General features: G+C 35.3%; 1 protein-coding gene across 4 annotated transcripts in view; it reads right to left on the bottom strand.

Moving 5' to 3' along the window:
• ADGRB3 (adhesion G protein-coupled receptor B3) overlaps window positions 1–15,500 on the bottom strand; it is an 897,850-nt gene that overhangs the window by 51,588 nt on the left and 830,762 nt on the right. For all 4 annotated transcript variants that reach the window (XM_072642564.1, XM_072642566.1, XM_072642567.1 and 1 more), the window contains one exon: window positions 1,196–1,291. In XM_072642564.1, coding sequence (XP_072498665.1) covers window positions 1,196–1,291 — 96 coding nt within the window. The remainder of the gene's footprint in view (window positions 1–1,195; window positions 1,292–15,500) is intronic.

Below are 15,500 nucleotides of genomic sequence, written 5' to 3'. Positions count from 1 at the left end.
TATCGAGGATGTTGACCATCATATTAAACTTGATTATGATTTTAGGGAGAGATGTTAGGGCCATTTTATAAACAGTAAAAATGAGAAATGGTTGCAAATCACATTACTATAAATGTCTTAAAATAGACTTGTATTTTATTTTAAATGGCAACATTAAAAGTACTGTTTATAGTTATATTTCTTGTAATGAAGTCAAGTGTGCCTCTCTTTGCAATCAAAGTATCCCTTCAAGTTATTGTTTTCCTTTAAGTAATAAGAAAGGGCTTCTTGCTTACTGATTAAAGTTTATGTTTTAAAAATGTCAAAATCATCTATTATATTTAAATAAGTACAAATCTGGTAAAAAAAAACCCTCATTGCATTTTAGTTCAATATTTATATTTTTTCCCTGTAGTTACAAAAGATAACTGCATATAAAAACCCCAATTATTATTTTAATAGCTCAATTTGAGAAAAAAAAAAGAACTAAAGTGATTAATCTGGTCCTATGCTATTTAATGTCATCTTTGAATTTTCAAAAGTTAAAAAAGTGTGTGTTTATGGGCACACAATTTTTATAACTCTTGACTTCCTATATTTTAGTTAATGGTGTCTAACTTGGCCTCTTTGAAGTGAAATAAAGAGGTTCTGAGAATCCATGAAATATAGTTAACCTTTTAAAGACCTAGAGTATCAATCTCATCTGTTTTCTAAATTGGTTGTTGAGGCAAATCCAAGTGATTATAATTAAAGTACACCTTCATTCAACAAGTGTTGTTACCACCTCTACAATTCCCTAGATGTTTTTCTTGGAAGGATGTCAACCCATTAAGCTTTAAAAACAGCAAAAAATGTACCACCCATCATATTCTCTGTTTTAAATAAACACCAGTCTTCTGTAAGATTAAAAGTTTAATCCAGTTGTTCCTTCCAAAAGCAATCACCTCTTTCAGATCACTAGGTGGTAGATAGGAGGGAAGGTAATAAAAAAGCAACATCTAAACATTTGCAACCATGGAATCCTAGTATGCCAGATAAGAATTTAATAAAATATAAATATTATAATATTCTTCAAGTAAAGATTAATGAGCCAAAAATTAACTCACTATTGGTTCTTTCCTATTATTATTTTTTTAATAGTATAAGGACATTTGCTTTTTCTCTTTAAAAAAAATTATTGTTTAGTGACAATTTTAAGGACAAAGTAAAAACTCACCATAATTTGTGCATGTCCATTAGGGAAAGAACTTGAGGAATCTGCATTGATTGGATCTTGACAGTTTCTCAGCCGACATCTAAATGCGTCTTGAACCTGAGGGAAGACAAAATATTGATTTTTCTTTGCCTTCATATAGTGACTTAAGCATGAAGTGAACAGAAGCTTCAGTCTTATGATCTAATGTTCACTCTGTCATGACACCTTAATGCAAATACGTGAATTCTTAGGCTTTCTTCTCCGCTAAGGAGATTTATAGTTTGCCAGATAGTCAGTCTGTGGAGATAAGAACTGAGAACTTTGCAGTTATCAATGCGGTTGTATCTAGTTCAGCAATAATAATTCTTCTGTCTGACCATCAGCATGCCAAAGGGCAGATTGATTCCTACTGTTAAAAACAATATGTATGTCCTGGACAGGAAATTTACTATCCAGTTTGGCAGCATCTTCACCAGCATTTGAAATGTTGTGAGAAATGAGATAAATCTGTAATCTTCCTATAGGAGGAAGATTTAATGTTTTTCTTCTCCCTTCCACTCTCCATGTAGAGGATCCTTAGAAAGAAAATATCCTTTCTGCTTTTAAGGCTTAGTAACCTGCTATATGTGAAGAAAGTGATGCTAATTCTTACTGCTCATACTGCTGAAGGATATTCCTGTAGTAGAGATGAAGTCAAGAAGTATGAAAGGATAGAAGCATATGGTCATTTTAATTGCATACTCCTTCTATATTTAAGGATTCTTTTCAGGTGTGTTGGACTCACAGCATTCCCTCTAGCAGATATTTAGAGACAATTGTAGTAGAGTAGAAAGTGTACTGGATTCATAACAACAGGCTCATAGATCTATGGCTAGAAGGGACTTCAGAAGCCATCTAGTTTAATCTTCTCATATTATTGATAAGGGCACTGAGGCCCAGAGAGAATAAGTCATCTGCCCAAGGTCACACAGCTAGTATCAAGGGATAGATTTGAACTCATATCCTTTTCTTCTATGGCCAGTGCTCTTTCCTCTGTGTTTTGAGGCAATTTATCTTTCTAACCCTGGCTCCAGTTAGGTATCCAATGGGTTTGGTGGTGCAATGGATAGTGTGCCAAGCCTGGAGATAATCATCTTCCTCACTTCAAACCTATTCTCAAACACTACTAGCTATGTGACGCAGGGCAAGTCACTTAACCCTGTTTACCTCAGTTTCCTCAGCTGTAAAATTAGCTAGAGAAGGAAATGACGAACGATTCCAACATCTTTGTCAAGAAAACTCCAAATAGGATCACAGAGAGTTGGGCATGACTCAACAACAACAGTCCAATAGGTAACCTTTTCCTCTTGGAGCTTGTGTCCTCATCTACAGACTCACATAACTGTTGTCAGAAAAATGCTTTGAAAATGTTTAAAAAAAGATGAATCAATCTGACTCTTTAGAATGTTCTTAAATGCGTTAAATAAAATGCATGGAAATATGAAGAAAGTAAGTTATATTGAAATATATTAGAATATACAATTATTAGAATGTTAAAAACAAAGAAAACATTTCACAGAGTAGAGTGTAGGTTAAGAAGCCCTGTTCTAGAGAAATAACTTTTAGAGAATGAGTGATAATCTGACAGTATCGGGCAAGATAACTTTCTTATACTACACATCTTTAGACATAATAATAAAAATACATGTTCTTTGAGGCCTATTTGAGGCCTTTTCTCCTTGCCAGTTTTAGAGAAATAGGCCTAATTGCACTAGATTTTTCCTGTGAGTGACTTGCTAACGGGAGAAATAAGTCTTTTCCCTGATATATTCAAGTTTTGGGGCCCCTCATGGCTAACTACTTCCAAATTAGACTAAGTGGCACGGTTAAGGATATGATATAGTTCATGAATCCAGTCAATAAACCCACAGAGTAATAGAGGAAATTTTGTCTGATCATCTATTTCTCTGGTCTGCACAAACAAGAATGGATAAAGTCAGCTTAAATAAAAACATATTTATATTTAAGGCAATCCACAGAAGAGTAGTCAGAACAATCGGAATATGCTAATCGTCTGCAATTGTGCCTTAGGGCAATTGCAAATAAGACAGTTCAAAAGAATGGAATAAATAATATTTCAGGAAGTCTGCCTTAGGGGATCTTGGAATAGGGATGACTTTTGTTTGTTTGTCTTAATGATCGACAACAGAGGTGTCAAACATGTGTCTTGCTGCAGCATGTGGCCCAAAACATTCTCCAGTGTGGCCTGAAGCAGATTAAAATGTAACCGGAAAAGACTGAACAAAATACATACAAACACAATGAAACACAGATTATATTACATTTTAAAATTGTCAATACACAGCCTGCAGGGATCCTTTTGTACTGTTTAGTGCTCCCTGTTTCTATCTCAGTTGGGCACCATTGCTTGACAAAATACATCTTGAAATGGTTCCCTAAAAATATCATGCATTTATTTAATGATTCCTCTGTGATCATACTTTATCTGCCTGACCTTCAAAATGGGGAAACCAGCCAAAGTTGGGGCTGATGTCAAAATAGGAAAGTATTTCTGCAAGACTTTCTTCAAAATCCAGCAATTTTCTCATCTGTAGAAAGGGAGATGATTCCAGCTCTAAATTTTCTAATCCCAGGAGCCCACAGTCATTTTGAAAGCTATATGAGATTCTCAGTTATAGTACTAAATTTCCTGGAATTTTCAATCAGAGATACCTCCCTGCCCCTGGATGGTGACACAGTAGATAGAGCATTGGATTTTGAGTCAGGAATATGGGATTTCAAATCCTAACTCAGACACCTTCTAGTTCTATTGCCTTGGGCAAATCACTATTCTGTCTTAGTTTTCTAATCTCTAAAATGGGTATTATAATAGCAGCTATCATACAGGGCTGTTGGAAGGATAAAATAACATTTGCAAAGTACTTTGCAAACTTTAAAACACTACATAGATGTTAGCTATTATTATTTGTATAGATTTACAAGTTGACTTACAGGGGAGTTTATTCAATATTCCCTAGGTTCCCACAGGGAGAGAACTCTTAGAAATTAACAGAACAGTCTAGGCAAACTATTCTTAAGTAGTCAATCCAAGATGCCAGAGGTGTAGGGTAGGAAAAAAAAAGATTAGATAAAACCTTGAATAGGGAATGTATGCTTATGTTCAGTTAAATCACCTTTATTAAGACCTACTATGGGTTGAATATCAAGCTAGACATTAGAGAGAGAAAAATTTTTTGATATGGTCAGTGAACATCTGGAGTATATATATACACTATATTCAGTTCTGGGGCACACAGATTAAGAACACTGATAAATTGGACAGTGACCAGAGGACAGCAACCACTATAATGAAGGACCTTGAGTCCATGCTATATGAAGATAGTTTGGAGGTATTGGGAACATTTAGCCAGAAGACTCTGAAAGCAAGGGTGGGGTGGGGTGGGAGTTCTGATGTTAGCTATCTGCAAGTATTTAAAGAGCTTCCATTTGGAAGAGGTAATAGCATCATTTTATTTGGACCCAGAACAGAATCACAAGCAAAAGGTACTCATTACAAAGTGGGAATCTAAGTTTAGAAAAAAAACTTCCTAACAGTTAGTGTTGTCCAGAAGGGCAATGAGCTGTCTTAGGAGGGAGTGAGTTTTGCCCTCATTTGAAATTTTTAAGTATAGGCTGGATGATTATTTGTTGGATATGTTCTAGTAATGATTCCTTTTGTGGCTGGATTATTTAAAGATTGTTGAGGATTCTTCCAACTCAAATTATGTGATGAGATACCATTTCTACCTTCATGAAGTGTAACATATGGTAAGGGAAGGATGCTTCTAAAGACCAATACTTGAAAGAAGAAAAGGATATATCTACATGATATTAAACATTCATAAATCTACAAATTTTGGACAGTTGGTTATTTTTTTCCAGTTTTCTGCTGGTTGGTACATATCAAGTAAAAATAGACAAATTCTTCTGTGGGAGCAGGCCAGGGGACTTTAGAAAGACCTAAAAATAATTTAGATTTTATTGATTGGTAAAAAACCATGACACCACTATAATGGGAGAAGAGAGGGCAAGCTTTTAGGGTAACAGTCTAGAACAAAGAGACTTTTTAAAAAATCAAATATAATCAGAATTCATATCTGAGTTGCCTTCCTTTTTTTGACAGACCAATGATAAATTTCTGTCAAAGTCATAACTATAACCTTCAGGGATTTTGAAGCAATGAACACTTTTTACCTTTATTATTATCCTCATCTCAAAATGACAGAAGTTGCTCTGTTTTCAGTTCCCTAACTAGACTCTAAATTCCAGTAGGCATGGACTGTGTTTTATGTAAACTTTATTTTTCTCCCAGTTCTTAGCTTGGCATGAGATTAAATCTGTGATTTCCCTCTGCCAGATGAGGAACCTCTCTCCATCAATGCATATTGGTATCTTTTCTGTAATTTATTCTCATCCAAAGTAAATAGCATGTTATTAATAAATGTTTATTGAATTAAATTTATTATTTAATCTCTTATACTTGGTTTACAATGGATTATGTATTAGTCAATGAGTTTAGGTGGTGCTACAGATGAATCATTTTTATAGGTAATGATTTAACACAGTTCTATAGCTTTCAGTTTTAAAGTTAAAGTTTTCTGCTTCTAGTAACACTAAAGTTGTTAGTAGCAATTCATATTTGACTAAAAAACAAAACTAGTTCGAGTAAAAAAAAAATCCTCCCCCAAAATTATTGTTCTAGAGCTAGAGGGGACCTTAGAGGTCCAATCCTCTCATTTTATAGATATGAAATTTGAGAACTAGGAAACAGGGTATGGCAGTAATAGGCAAGGTTCTTAGACTCCAGTCAGTGCTTGTTCCATTGTACCACGCTGCCTAGCATAAATTATGTGACATGTGAAACCTCAATTTCACTTCTCTCACAACACTTTGTTCTAGGTTTTCCACTTCAGAGGAAGTTATAGTGCTATCTAGATTTCAGAATATTAAGAACATCCAAAGGAATGATAACTAAACTGGGTACTGGGATAAGTATTACAACAGTTTTAAAATCTTTAGATCTCTAAAATTATGGGATATAAAAATGAACATAAGAAGGCTGTAACTCATTTTAAACAAAGAATTTTGAAGTGTAAAGATGCTATTCAAGAACTATATGATAGGAGAACTGGTTTTGTGGTGAGAGTAAGATAACTAGCAGACGGCTCTGATACTTGGCTGGCATCCTTGTCATGCTTAAGGCAGGTCTCCAGTATATTGCATAGACACTTTTTGGCAAACTCATGAAAAGTCATGGACAAGGGTCATGTTGGATGGGCAGGCATGGGTAGTTGTACTCTGCACTGTAGGATAAAACATGATGAGATCACAGACTCATGAGTATGTGAGTAATAAAAAAAAATCAGACTAGATTTACAAAAATTAGGAGCAGGAAGATAAAAAATTTAAAAAATAGCATTCTGAAAGTCTTTTAATATGGCTGTCATTTTATCTTAAGACACCACATGTGTGGTAAGTTATCTTGACTGTTTCCTGCTGAGAGCTGTTCTTAGGACTCCCTTAGGAAGCTATAAATCTTCCTTATTAAGGAAGGATTTTTGGATGAGAAATGAGTTCAAAGCAGTTGTCAGGGGTGTGTCTCTTTAGTGTCCATCTCCTAGAGAGAAAGTGATTTAATTAGTCACAGCAGAAGTTGCAGAAGGGCTTCTTTGTTGGTACTCTTTCAGAACAAAGCTTGCATAGGATAATCTTGAAAGTCACTGGCAGATTTAGAGATCTCAAGAAGATCGTCCAAGGAATGTTTGGCAATAGACCAATTTAGAAAACCTCCATGAATAGGACTGTGTAGTTTGAACTGGGTTCCTTATTTAGACTTGGAGCCAAACGGATTTCATTTCCTGTCTTTAAGCTTCCTATCACATAAGCCATTTTAAGCTATTAAAAGAAGTAATTTCACTATTTAAGGCTTTAGTAGTTAATCACTTTTCAAGGATTTATTAAATACCTACTTGTGTCAGATACTGAGGATTCAAATACAAAGAATGAAACCTGATGTACTTACATTCTACTAGGGAAGACAATAAGGATATGTGTAAGCTTATATACTTACTAGCTATAGAGGTAAAACAATTACCATGTCATTGAGGGGTCATTTAATGGATGGTTAAATCTTTCTACGTGTAATGCCCAAGAATAAGGCTACATGTAAAATATTATCCATATCACTTTGGTTTGGCACCTATGGAGTACACTATTTTCTACGTTCTTTCTCCCTATCCAAAAAGCAAGGACTGATGTGCAACTCTGTATCCTGAGTTTTTTTCAAGTACATTGCCACCAGCTTTTGCATAATTCGTTCTCTTAGCAGTCCTTCAATTTGACAGCAACTTTTCCATTTGATCACAAGGTGAGTTATTAGGTTGCCTTTCAGGTGTCCCATTTGTGAAATACATAAACAAATCTGGATGACATTATAGTTTTGAAGTCTAGTTGCTTCTGTAACAGGAAAGGGAAAAGGGGAACAAAAACGTGTGGCTTTTGCTTAAGAAAAAGTCTGAATCATCAGGATGATAATGTGTCATCATCATGAGTATCACTTGCTTGGTATTGACTTCCCATAGGAAGTTTTCAATGATAAAGGAAAGAAACATGGTAGTGGGCTTTGCTAATGATTTGTATTCTTCCCCTTTACATAACAGCTGATTTTCAGTTGATTTTTCTTTTTCCTATTATAAACTTGTAGAAGTGACGGACTCTCATGGCTTGTGTCAACTCTGACTTGCATGAAACATATCATGAAATATTACCAACAATAATTTTTTAGAAGTCTGATTTATATATCTTAGCAATAAAGTAGAATAAGTAGAGTCGACTGGTGACTCTAATTACTCCCAAACTGCACAGTAATCAATGTTGTAATTAATATGGTGATGGTCACACTTTTTTTAGAAGTGTTATGGAAATACAAGTAACAGAGATATGTCAGTTCTAAATCCTTGTGACCAACATATACATTTTTGTATGAGGTTTTATTGTGCCTGTCTCAAGAGAGGAAGGCGATGTGAGGACTTGGAGGAAAGCAGGAAGAAAGGAAGTGACACACATGTCAATCCAACGATAGCTGCAGTTATTTTCTCAACTCTGTCACTCTCTTCTCTATGTTGTCATTGATGCCTAACCAAGCCCTCAAATCAACAATGCAATTCAATACAACTAGCAGTTATTAAATACATACCATGTGAAAGGCATTGTTTTAAAAACAAACACATAAAGACAAAAAAAGAAACATTCCTTGCCCACAAGGAATTTATATTCTTCAGGGAGGAGAGTAAAACAGGAGGTGAGGTAAGGTTTAAAGGAACCTGGAAATTCTAAAGAGTGGAGATGAGGGAGAATAAATTCTAGGCAAATTGAAGGGGTACACTGGAAAAGTACGCTAAGGTTATTGCAGAAGTGATGTGGGCAATAGCGGACAAGAGCTAATATTACCAACTGATACATAAGCTAAGAGTTGACTCTCTTGGTCGTAGGCTTTCTATAAGTCAATACATTCATAAATAATTGTTACAGATGGCTAATTTAATGTTCTTTTAAAACTCATAAGCCCCCAGCTACTATTGGAGAGTCATAGGGTTTGCTAAATATCAGTTTATGATTTTATCAGGTCAAACAAAAATCTGAATCAGAATGGAAGTGGTAAAATACATGCTACTGGATTTTTGCCTGGAGAAGGGCAAAGTATATGGAAAAATTAATTTGTTTTCCCTTTTCCTTCCTTAACTCACCAAGCTGTTTCGAGAGGGAGAAAAGGCTTTGTAAACCTTAAAGTCTTCTCTACACGTACATAGTTATCTTACCATCTGGCCAAAGACCTAATCATATTACAGTTGAACTAATTCAACATGATTTTCTGCTCTTTCATCATTTTCCCTATTACTCTGTCTGAAGGGGTGTTTCAAGGCCAATTATTTCCAAGAACTGTGCTGCTATTCTTTCTGACATGTCTTTCTTTGAGGACTTTTGAGGACTCTCCTCTGCCTAATCTGTATTAAAGAACCAAATTCCTTATCTTTCAGTGTACATTGTTTAAAGCCCCCTGAATTCCATCTGCTGTTTGGAAGACCTTTTTCTTCCATTTAAAACCTTAAATCATCTCAGAAGTCATCTGCTATCTTCAAGTCTTCTTGTAATGTGCCCACCAATCTACAAGTCTTCAAAGACTAAAATCTATATTCTCTTTTCAAGTGATGGGGAAATACTATATCCTTCATATTCCAGTTCTTCAAAGATTTTCACAACTCATTGCTCTACATTCTACAAATAGCTAGAGTTCTAGATTCATGCAATTCTTTGTGGAGTTATCTAGTTTCTGAGATACAGTATATATATATATATATATATATATATACACACATATATATGTACATGCATATGCATATGCACATGTATGTATATATTTGTGAATATATATGCATACACACAGATATATACACCAAGTTGTTTATCAATTGGTTGGGCACGTTGGTTATACACAATGTGTCACAAATGTCTTAGTGCAGTTTTTAGCTTTAAAATAGATTTTTAAACTATTGGTAACCTTTTAATAGATCATTATTGCACTAAGACTTTGGGGATATTAATAGCTTAAAACTACACCAAGACTTTTGGAATATTCTGTATCTATATCTGTTTCTTTTGTTTGGGCAATATTAGATATAGATGATGCTACCAATGAGATTAAGTAGCAAAGAATAAAGCTGTCCATGATTGGAAATGCTAAAAGTCAAATCAACAAGTCTATATTAAGTGCCTTCTATGTGCCTGGCACTGTGCTATCTGGTGAGATGCAAAGGCCAATAAAAAATTCTTGCTCTCAGTCTAATTTTTTGCTTTAGAAGATATTTTTGGTTTGGAGTGGGGTGAGTTGCAACTGTAATTTGATCAGAGCCAGAGACTTTCAGTATAAAGACTCCTTCCACTGATGGAGATCAGAAACGTCTGTGTCTCTCTCTCAGAGCTGCCTGTGTTTCCAAGAGGTTAAGGACCATGGCCATGGTCACTCAGCCATTATATGTCTGTGGCAGAACTTAAATACTGACTGTCTTAGGTGCACCACATTGCCTCTCTTAGGAGACAAATATGCACATGAATATATGTGTTTGGACGTGTGGTGGTGGATGTATAAATAACACTATGTGGACCTACATACATGTATGTTGTTTCCCATTACAATGTAAGCTCTTTGAAGGCAAGGAATGCTTTATTTTTCTTTATATACCTAGCACCTATCACAGTACCTGACCTATAGTAGGTGCTAAATCAATGCATATCGATTGATTGTGCATATGTATACAGATATATACACACACACATGCATCTACAAAGATAAAATTTTGGCTTGGTGCATTCTTGTCTTTCTTACCTGCAAAGAGGGCCCTGAACTTGATAATTCCATTGTCTTTACAGCAGAACTGCCAAAGAACCCTCACTTGGAAATTATGAAATTGTCTACTTAAGCATTCACTTTCCTTCTGCCTTTCATTTAGGACTTCACAGTGGCTTAGTTTGTACCACAATCTTATTTCCCTTCCCCTTCTGAAATCAAACTGCAAGATTGTCTCTGAGTCAGACGCAGTGAGAGAGATGGATGTGCTGAACGTGCGGCTACCAAGGAAGGTGTTTCCTAGCAACAGTAACCATTGTACAGGCTTCATAACTCTTCTCTGGCTTGTTTTCCACTAGCAATTTAGAAGCAGAGGAAGTAAATAGGATATGCAGAATACATGCTTAATCTTAATGGATTCTAATTAATAAATGTGAAGAAAAATGAGAAAACATATGTGCATTTTTCCTAGGAACTCTAGGGTTATTTCATTTGATTCAAATTAACAAGAGATTTAAGGTGAATGGTTGAAAGTATACCAAAGTTGCAATAATTTGGCCTGTTAATGAAGGTTTTTTTTTTACTCTTTTTATCTGTCTTTCCCTTTCTTACAAATATCACTTACACCTTTTTTTTCCCCTAAAGGGTAGGAAGTAGATAATTTTAAAATAGATGAAACAAAGAAGCAGCTGTAATTTTAGCAAAGTGATAAGGAATAACTATGTTAAGAAAATGCCTTCTGAGGCAAATGATTAAAAAATAACTTTGTGAAAGCTGAAGTGTGAAGGAGTTCATAGGATCACTGATGCCAATTTAGAAGAGACCATGGAGGTTATCTAGCCCAACCCCCTTATTTTTTTTACAGATGAGGAGACTAAGGCACAAAGAGGTACTAGGTCACACAGGTATTAAGTGGCAGAGTGGGGAATATGAATACAGGTCAGCTGATTCCAAATACAATTCTTTCCCCCCAGTTTTCCCTCTTGCCCCTTCTTCTGATCCGGGGCCATCAAGACACCATCCAAGAGGCTACTTGACTGCTCAAAGGCTTAGATCAGATGAAAGTTAGCAGGATCACCAGGTCTTAGCATTTACCCTATCCCTGAATCCTAAGGTCTTTTAGACCCTAAACCAAACACTGTTGCCTGATCTCTCCATGTAACATAACAGCCTTGAGCCTTTCCATGTACTGTTAGGATGTCCATTTTTCCACATCTCCAGTCCCCAGATTTTGTAGGTAAGAAATTGAACCCCAGAATGATTAATTTAGCAGCTGAGGTAGACATATAGTAATAAAATCTTGATTTGAACTTAGAACTCTTGACTCCAAAAATGTGAATTATAATGACTACTATAAACTACAGAAAATTCTCATGTAAACATTATAACTGGACTGGCAGAGACACAGCTATTGGTATATCTCCCTCTATCTCTTTCCCTTATATGCAAACAATGCTAAGCTGGAGATTTGTGAAAGCACGGCTAGCTCTCAAAGAAATCATGCCCTACTCACAGCATCACTGTTAAAATGCCAGAATTTGAGTATTTCTCTTCTCCTCTCTCTTTTATACTACAGGCTACATTCCTCCTACATGAACACCCACTTTTTTCCACAGGAAAACTAGAGAAGTTAATGTGCATAAAGTGTTTTAAAATATCATTGGGGAAAATGATTTAAAGGAAAAATAAAAGAAACAGGTAAAACTTGTTAAAGAGACAGCATATAGGCACATTTTTATAATATGTGTTAAAAGACATAATGAAGCTGAAAATCATTTTTCCTGCTTGCATACATGTCTTATCCCAAAATCTCTCTCCATCTAAAAGGAAATACATGGTGGAGTGTTAGTATAAATTGTTAGACAAATTTAAAGGGATTACACTAAAATGTTAGCATGTTTTCTGAGTCACCCAGGAAAAGAAATCTATAAGTAGGGAATTAGTAAATAGGGAACTTGTTTGTCTTTGGTTTCTTTTGTAGGATTCAAGTTTGATTATTATAGGCAAAATCCATATCACAAGGCTGCCCACTCATCTTCAGGTATAATGTTTATGGAATCTGTATTTTGGGGGAGGTGTGGGGTTCTTGTAGAAAGATGTATCTCTTCTCTTAGTTGTGAATAATAACCTAAGCACAGGACAAACCAATAGTGTTAAGGACAGCCTATGAAGCCTTCCTCGATCCCAATTGTTAGTGCTCTCCCTTCCACACTACCTTGCACTTAACTATTTTACACATATTTGTACTTATTTGATTTATATTTATGCATAATATGTATGCAAATATGCATACACATATTACATGTATATATGTGTGTGTGTGTGTATATATTATATATATATATATATATATATATATAGAGAGAGAGAGAGAGAGAGAGAGAGAGAGAGAGAGAGAGAGAGAAAGAGAGAGAGAGACAGACAGACAGACAGACAGACATACTCTCTTCTCTAGTCAAATTAAGCTCCTTGTGTAAGTTGTCTTCCCATTAGGTTGTGAGTTCATTAAGGGCAAGGAGTATTTTTGCCTTTCTTCGATACAAAGAGCCTGGCACATAGTCGGCACTTAATAAATATGTGTTGACTTAAGAGAAGGGATTATAGCATTCATTATCCCTGTATTCCCGATGCCTTAGGAAATACTTATTGACTGGTTTTCACCGATAAAAATATAGAATATGTTCCAAGTAAATAACAAAAGAAAAATTCAGGTGAAGGGGAGGATAACTAACAACTGGAAATTAAACTATTAATCCAATAATTGATTATATTCTTTTGGTTCTTAAGTAACAAAATCTCTTTATATTGAGTTTTGATATAGAGAAGTGGCAGTATTTTCAAGAAGATGCTACATGAGTAGAAGATATGTACTTTGTCAGTTTAGTGTTGGTATTGGAGGAAGTTTGGCATTCGTGTTTTATAAGGTGCTTTCTGCCATAAGTTCCATGAATTTCCACTCGTTTTAAAGGTATTGTATGTACTAGACTGTCCCTGCTTTATTTTCCATTAGTAGAGAAAAGATATTTACAGAATACCAAAGAGAGCAGAAACACTTCCAGTGAATGAGTTGAATTTGTTGTTTCTCAGTCACTTCAGTTGCGTCCGACTCTTCATGACCCCATTTGAGGGTTTTCTTGTTAGAGATACTGTAGTGGTTTGCCATTTCCTAGATGAGGATCTAAGTCAAACAGGGTTAAAGGACTTGCCCAGGCTCACACAACTAAAAAGTGTCTGAAGCCAGATTTGAACTTAGGAAGATGAATCTTCCTAACTTCGGGTCTAGCACTCTTTCTACTATGCCAACTTGTTGCCCTGAATAATTTGAATTAGAGTCTAATGAGGTGTTGATAAAGTTGGTATTCTTATAAGAAAACTGAGATTGATTCCTGATTGAAATAAATTACTGTACCATTTCAATGAAAACTGAAATAAGCCTTTATAATGATACACAACTATCAAAAAATAAGTTAAGGCTACCTAATGTCAGCAAAGCATTTAGGAAAACTGAAATATTTTCTTTGAAGAAAAAAGCAAATTATTTAGAAATGGAACTCTTCATTTCTACTACTGCACCTGATGGTTACAATTCAGCATACATCAACAAATATTCAAATGCTTATTATATATAGAATGTATTACAATTGTAGGTATACTACATTTGTAAAACCTCTTTTTAGTCTATGAAAAATGCCCAGAGAGGCAGAAACTTAAGCAAGATTTTCATTGCTTCTAAATGGTCATTACAATATTAAACACAGCAAATTTCAAGGGTAAATATAGTTTGAATAGAACAGAAGTTGTCTTCAAGGAGTCAACCCACTCATCTTACTACACGAAGAAACTGAAACTCAAAAGAGATGAGACATGTCACAAAGTTAGAAATGGCAAAGCCAGGGCTGAAATTCAAGTCCTCAGATCTCAGGTCCACTGTCAGCTTCTAGCACAGTACCTGGAATCTAGGAGACATGCTGGACTAAATGGAATTGCTCGATAATTATTATCCAAGATCTAGAAAGAAACAGTATGAAATAGTGCTCGATCTGAAGTAGGGAGAATCTTGGTAGGAAGTCTTGCTTCTGATAGGTATGTGATCACGAACAAGTCAGTTAAATTTTTTTGAGCCTTAGTTTTATAATTTTAAAAATGAAGTTAGTAGATTCCTACAGGGCTTATTTGAGGTTCAAACAAGATTATAGATAAAGAATGTTTTTGGAAACCTTAGAGCATTATCTAAACGCCAGTGAAAAACCCTTATTATCACCACTCTCATCTTTAAAGAAGTTACCCTTTGGTAATAACAGCAGCGAAAACCAACAAACTGCAGCAATAATAATTGATACTTGGTAGCTTCTTCAGCCTGAAGGTCTGTACAGTAATTTGTTGGTGATGCTGGAATACTCAGTCTTTGAAGCTGCAACTTTAATCAGATTTTTTTTAATATGAAATTACCTCCTTAGGAATATGAATAAATGTTCAATTTGAATCCATTACTTGCTGTCATACAAGAGGCTTGCAGGCAATAAATATGCACAGGAGGTTGAGGCTACTTAGGTGGCTGGCAATATCCTCAGAAAGCTATTTGACTGGGAAAGGACTAATAGTCATGTTTATGGAAGACCATGAATATGTGTAAGTATGTATGTGTACATATTTAAATCTCTAATGGATAAGGTGAGTGCTGCAATATGACAAGGTAGAACAGTCTCCTTAAATCCTCAACACGAAGCCAAATCTTATGGGTTCTCAGCATTTTTGTCTCCACTCACTCCAGGGCAAACATTGAAATGACTCATAAAGTAACCTTCTAAAATATCTTGTCAGTGTTTGAAGGCTCTTAGAACTCTTCACATACAGGTTGGAAAATAGTATTTTGTCACTGAACAAATCAAGTCTGAAATAAATCACAGTTCTGGGGACATCTGGTGAAGTTCAGTGGCTGTGATG

This window comes from Notamacropus eugenii, chromosome 2, assembly GCF_028372415.1.
Source record: "Notamacropus eugenii isolate mMacEug1 chromosome 2, mMacEug1.pri_v2, whole genome shotgun sequence".
Lineage (NCBI taxonomy): Eukaryota > Metazoa > Chordata > Mammalia > Diprotodontia > Macropodidae > Notamacropus > Notamacropus eugenii.
The sequence above is the reverse complement of the archived record's forward strand: the minus strand, read 5'-3'. Positions and strand labels throughout refer to the sequence as shown.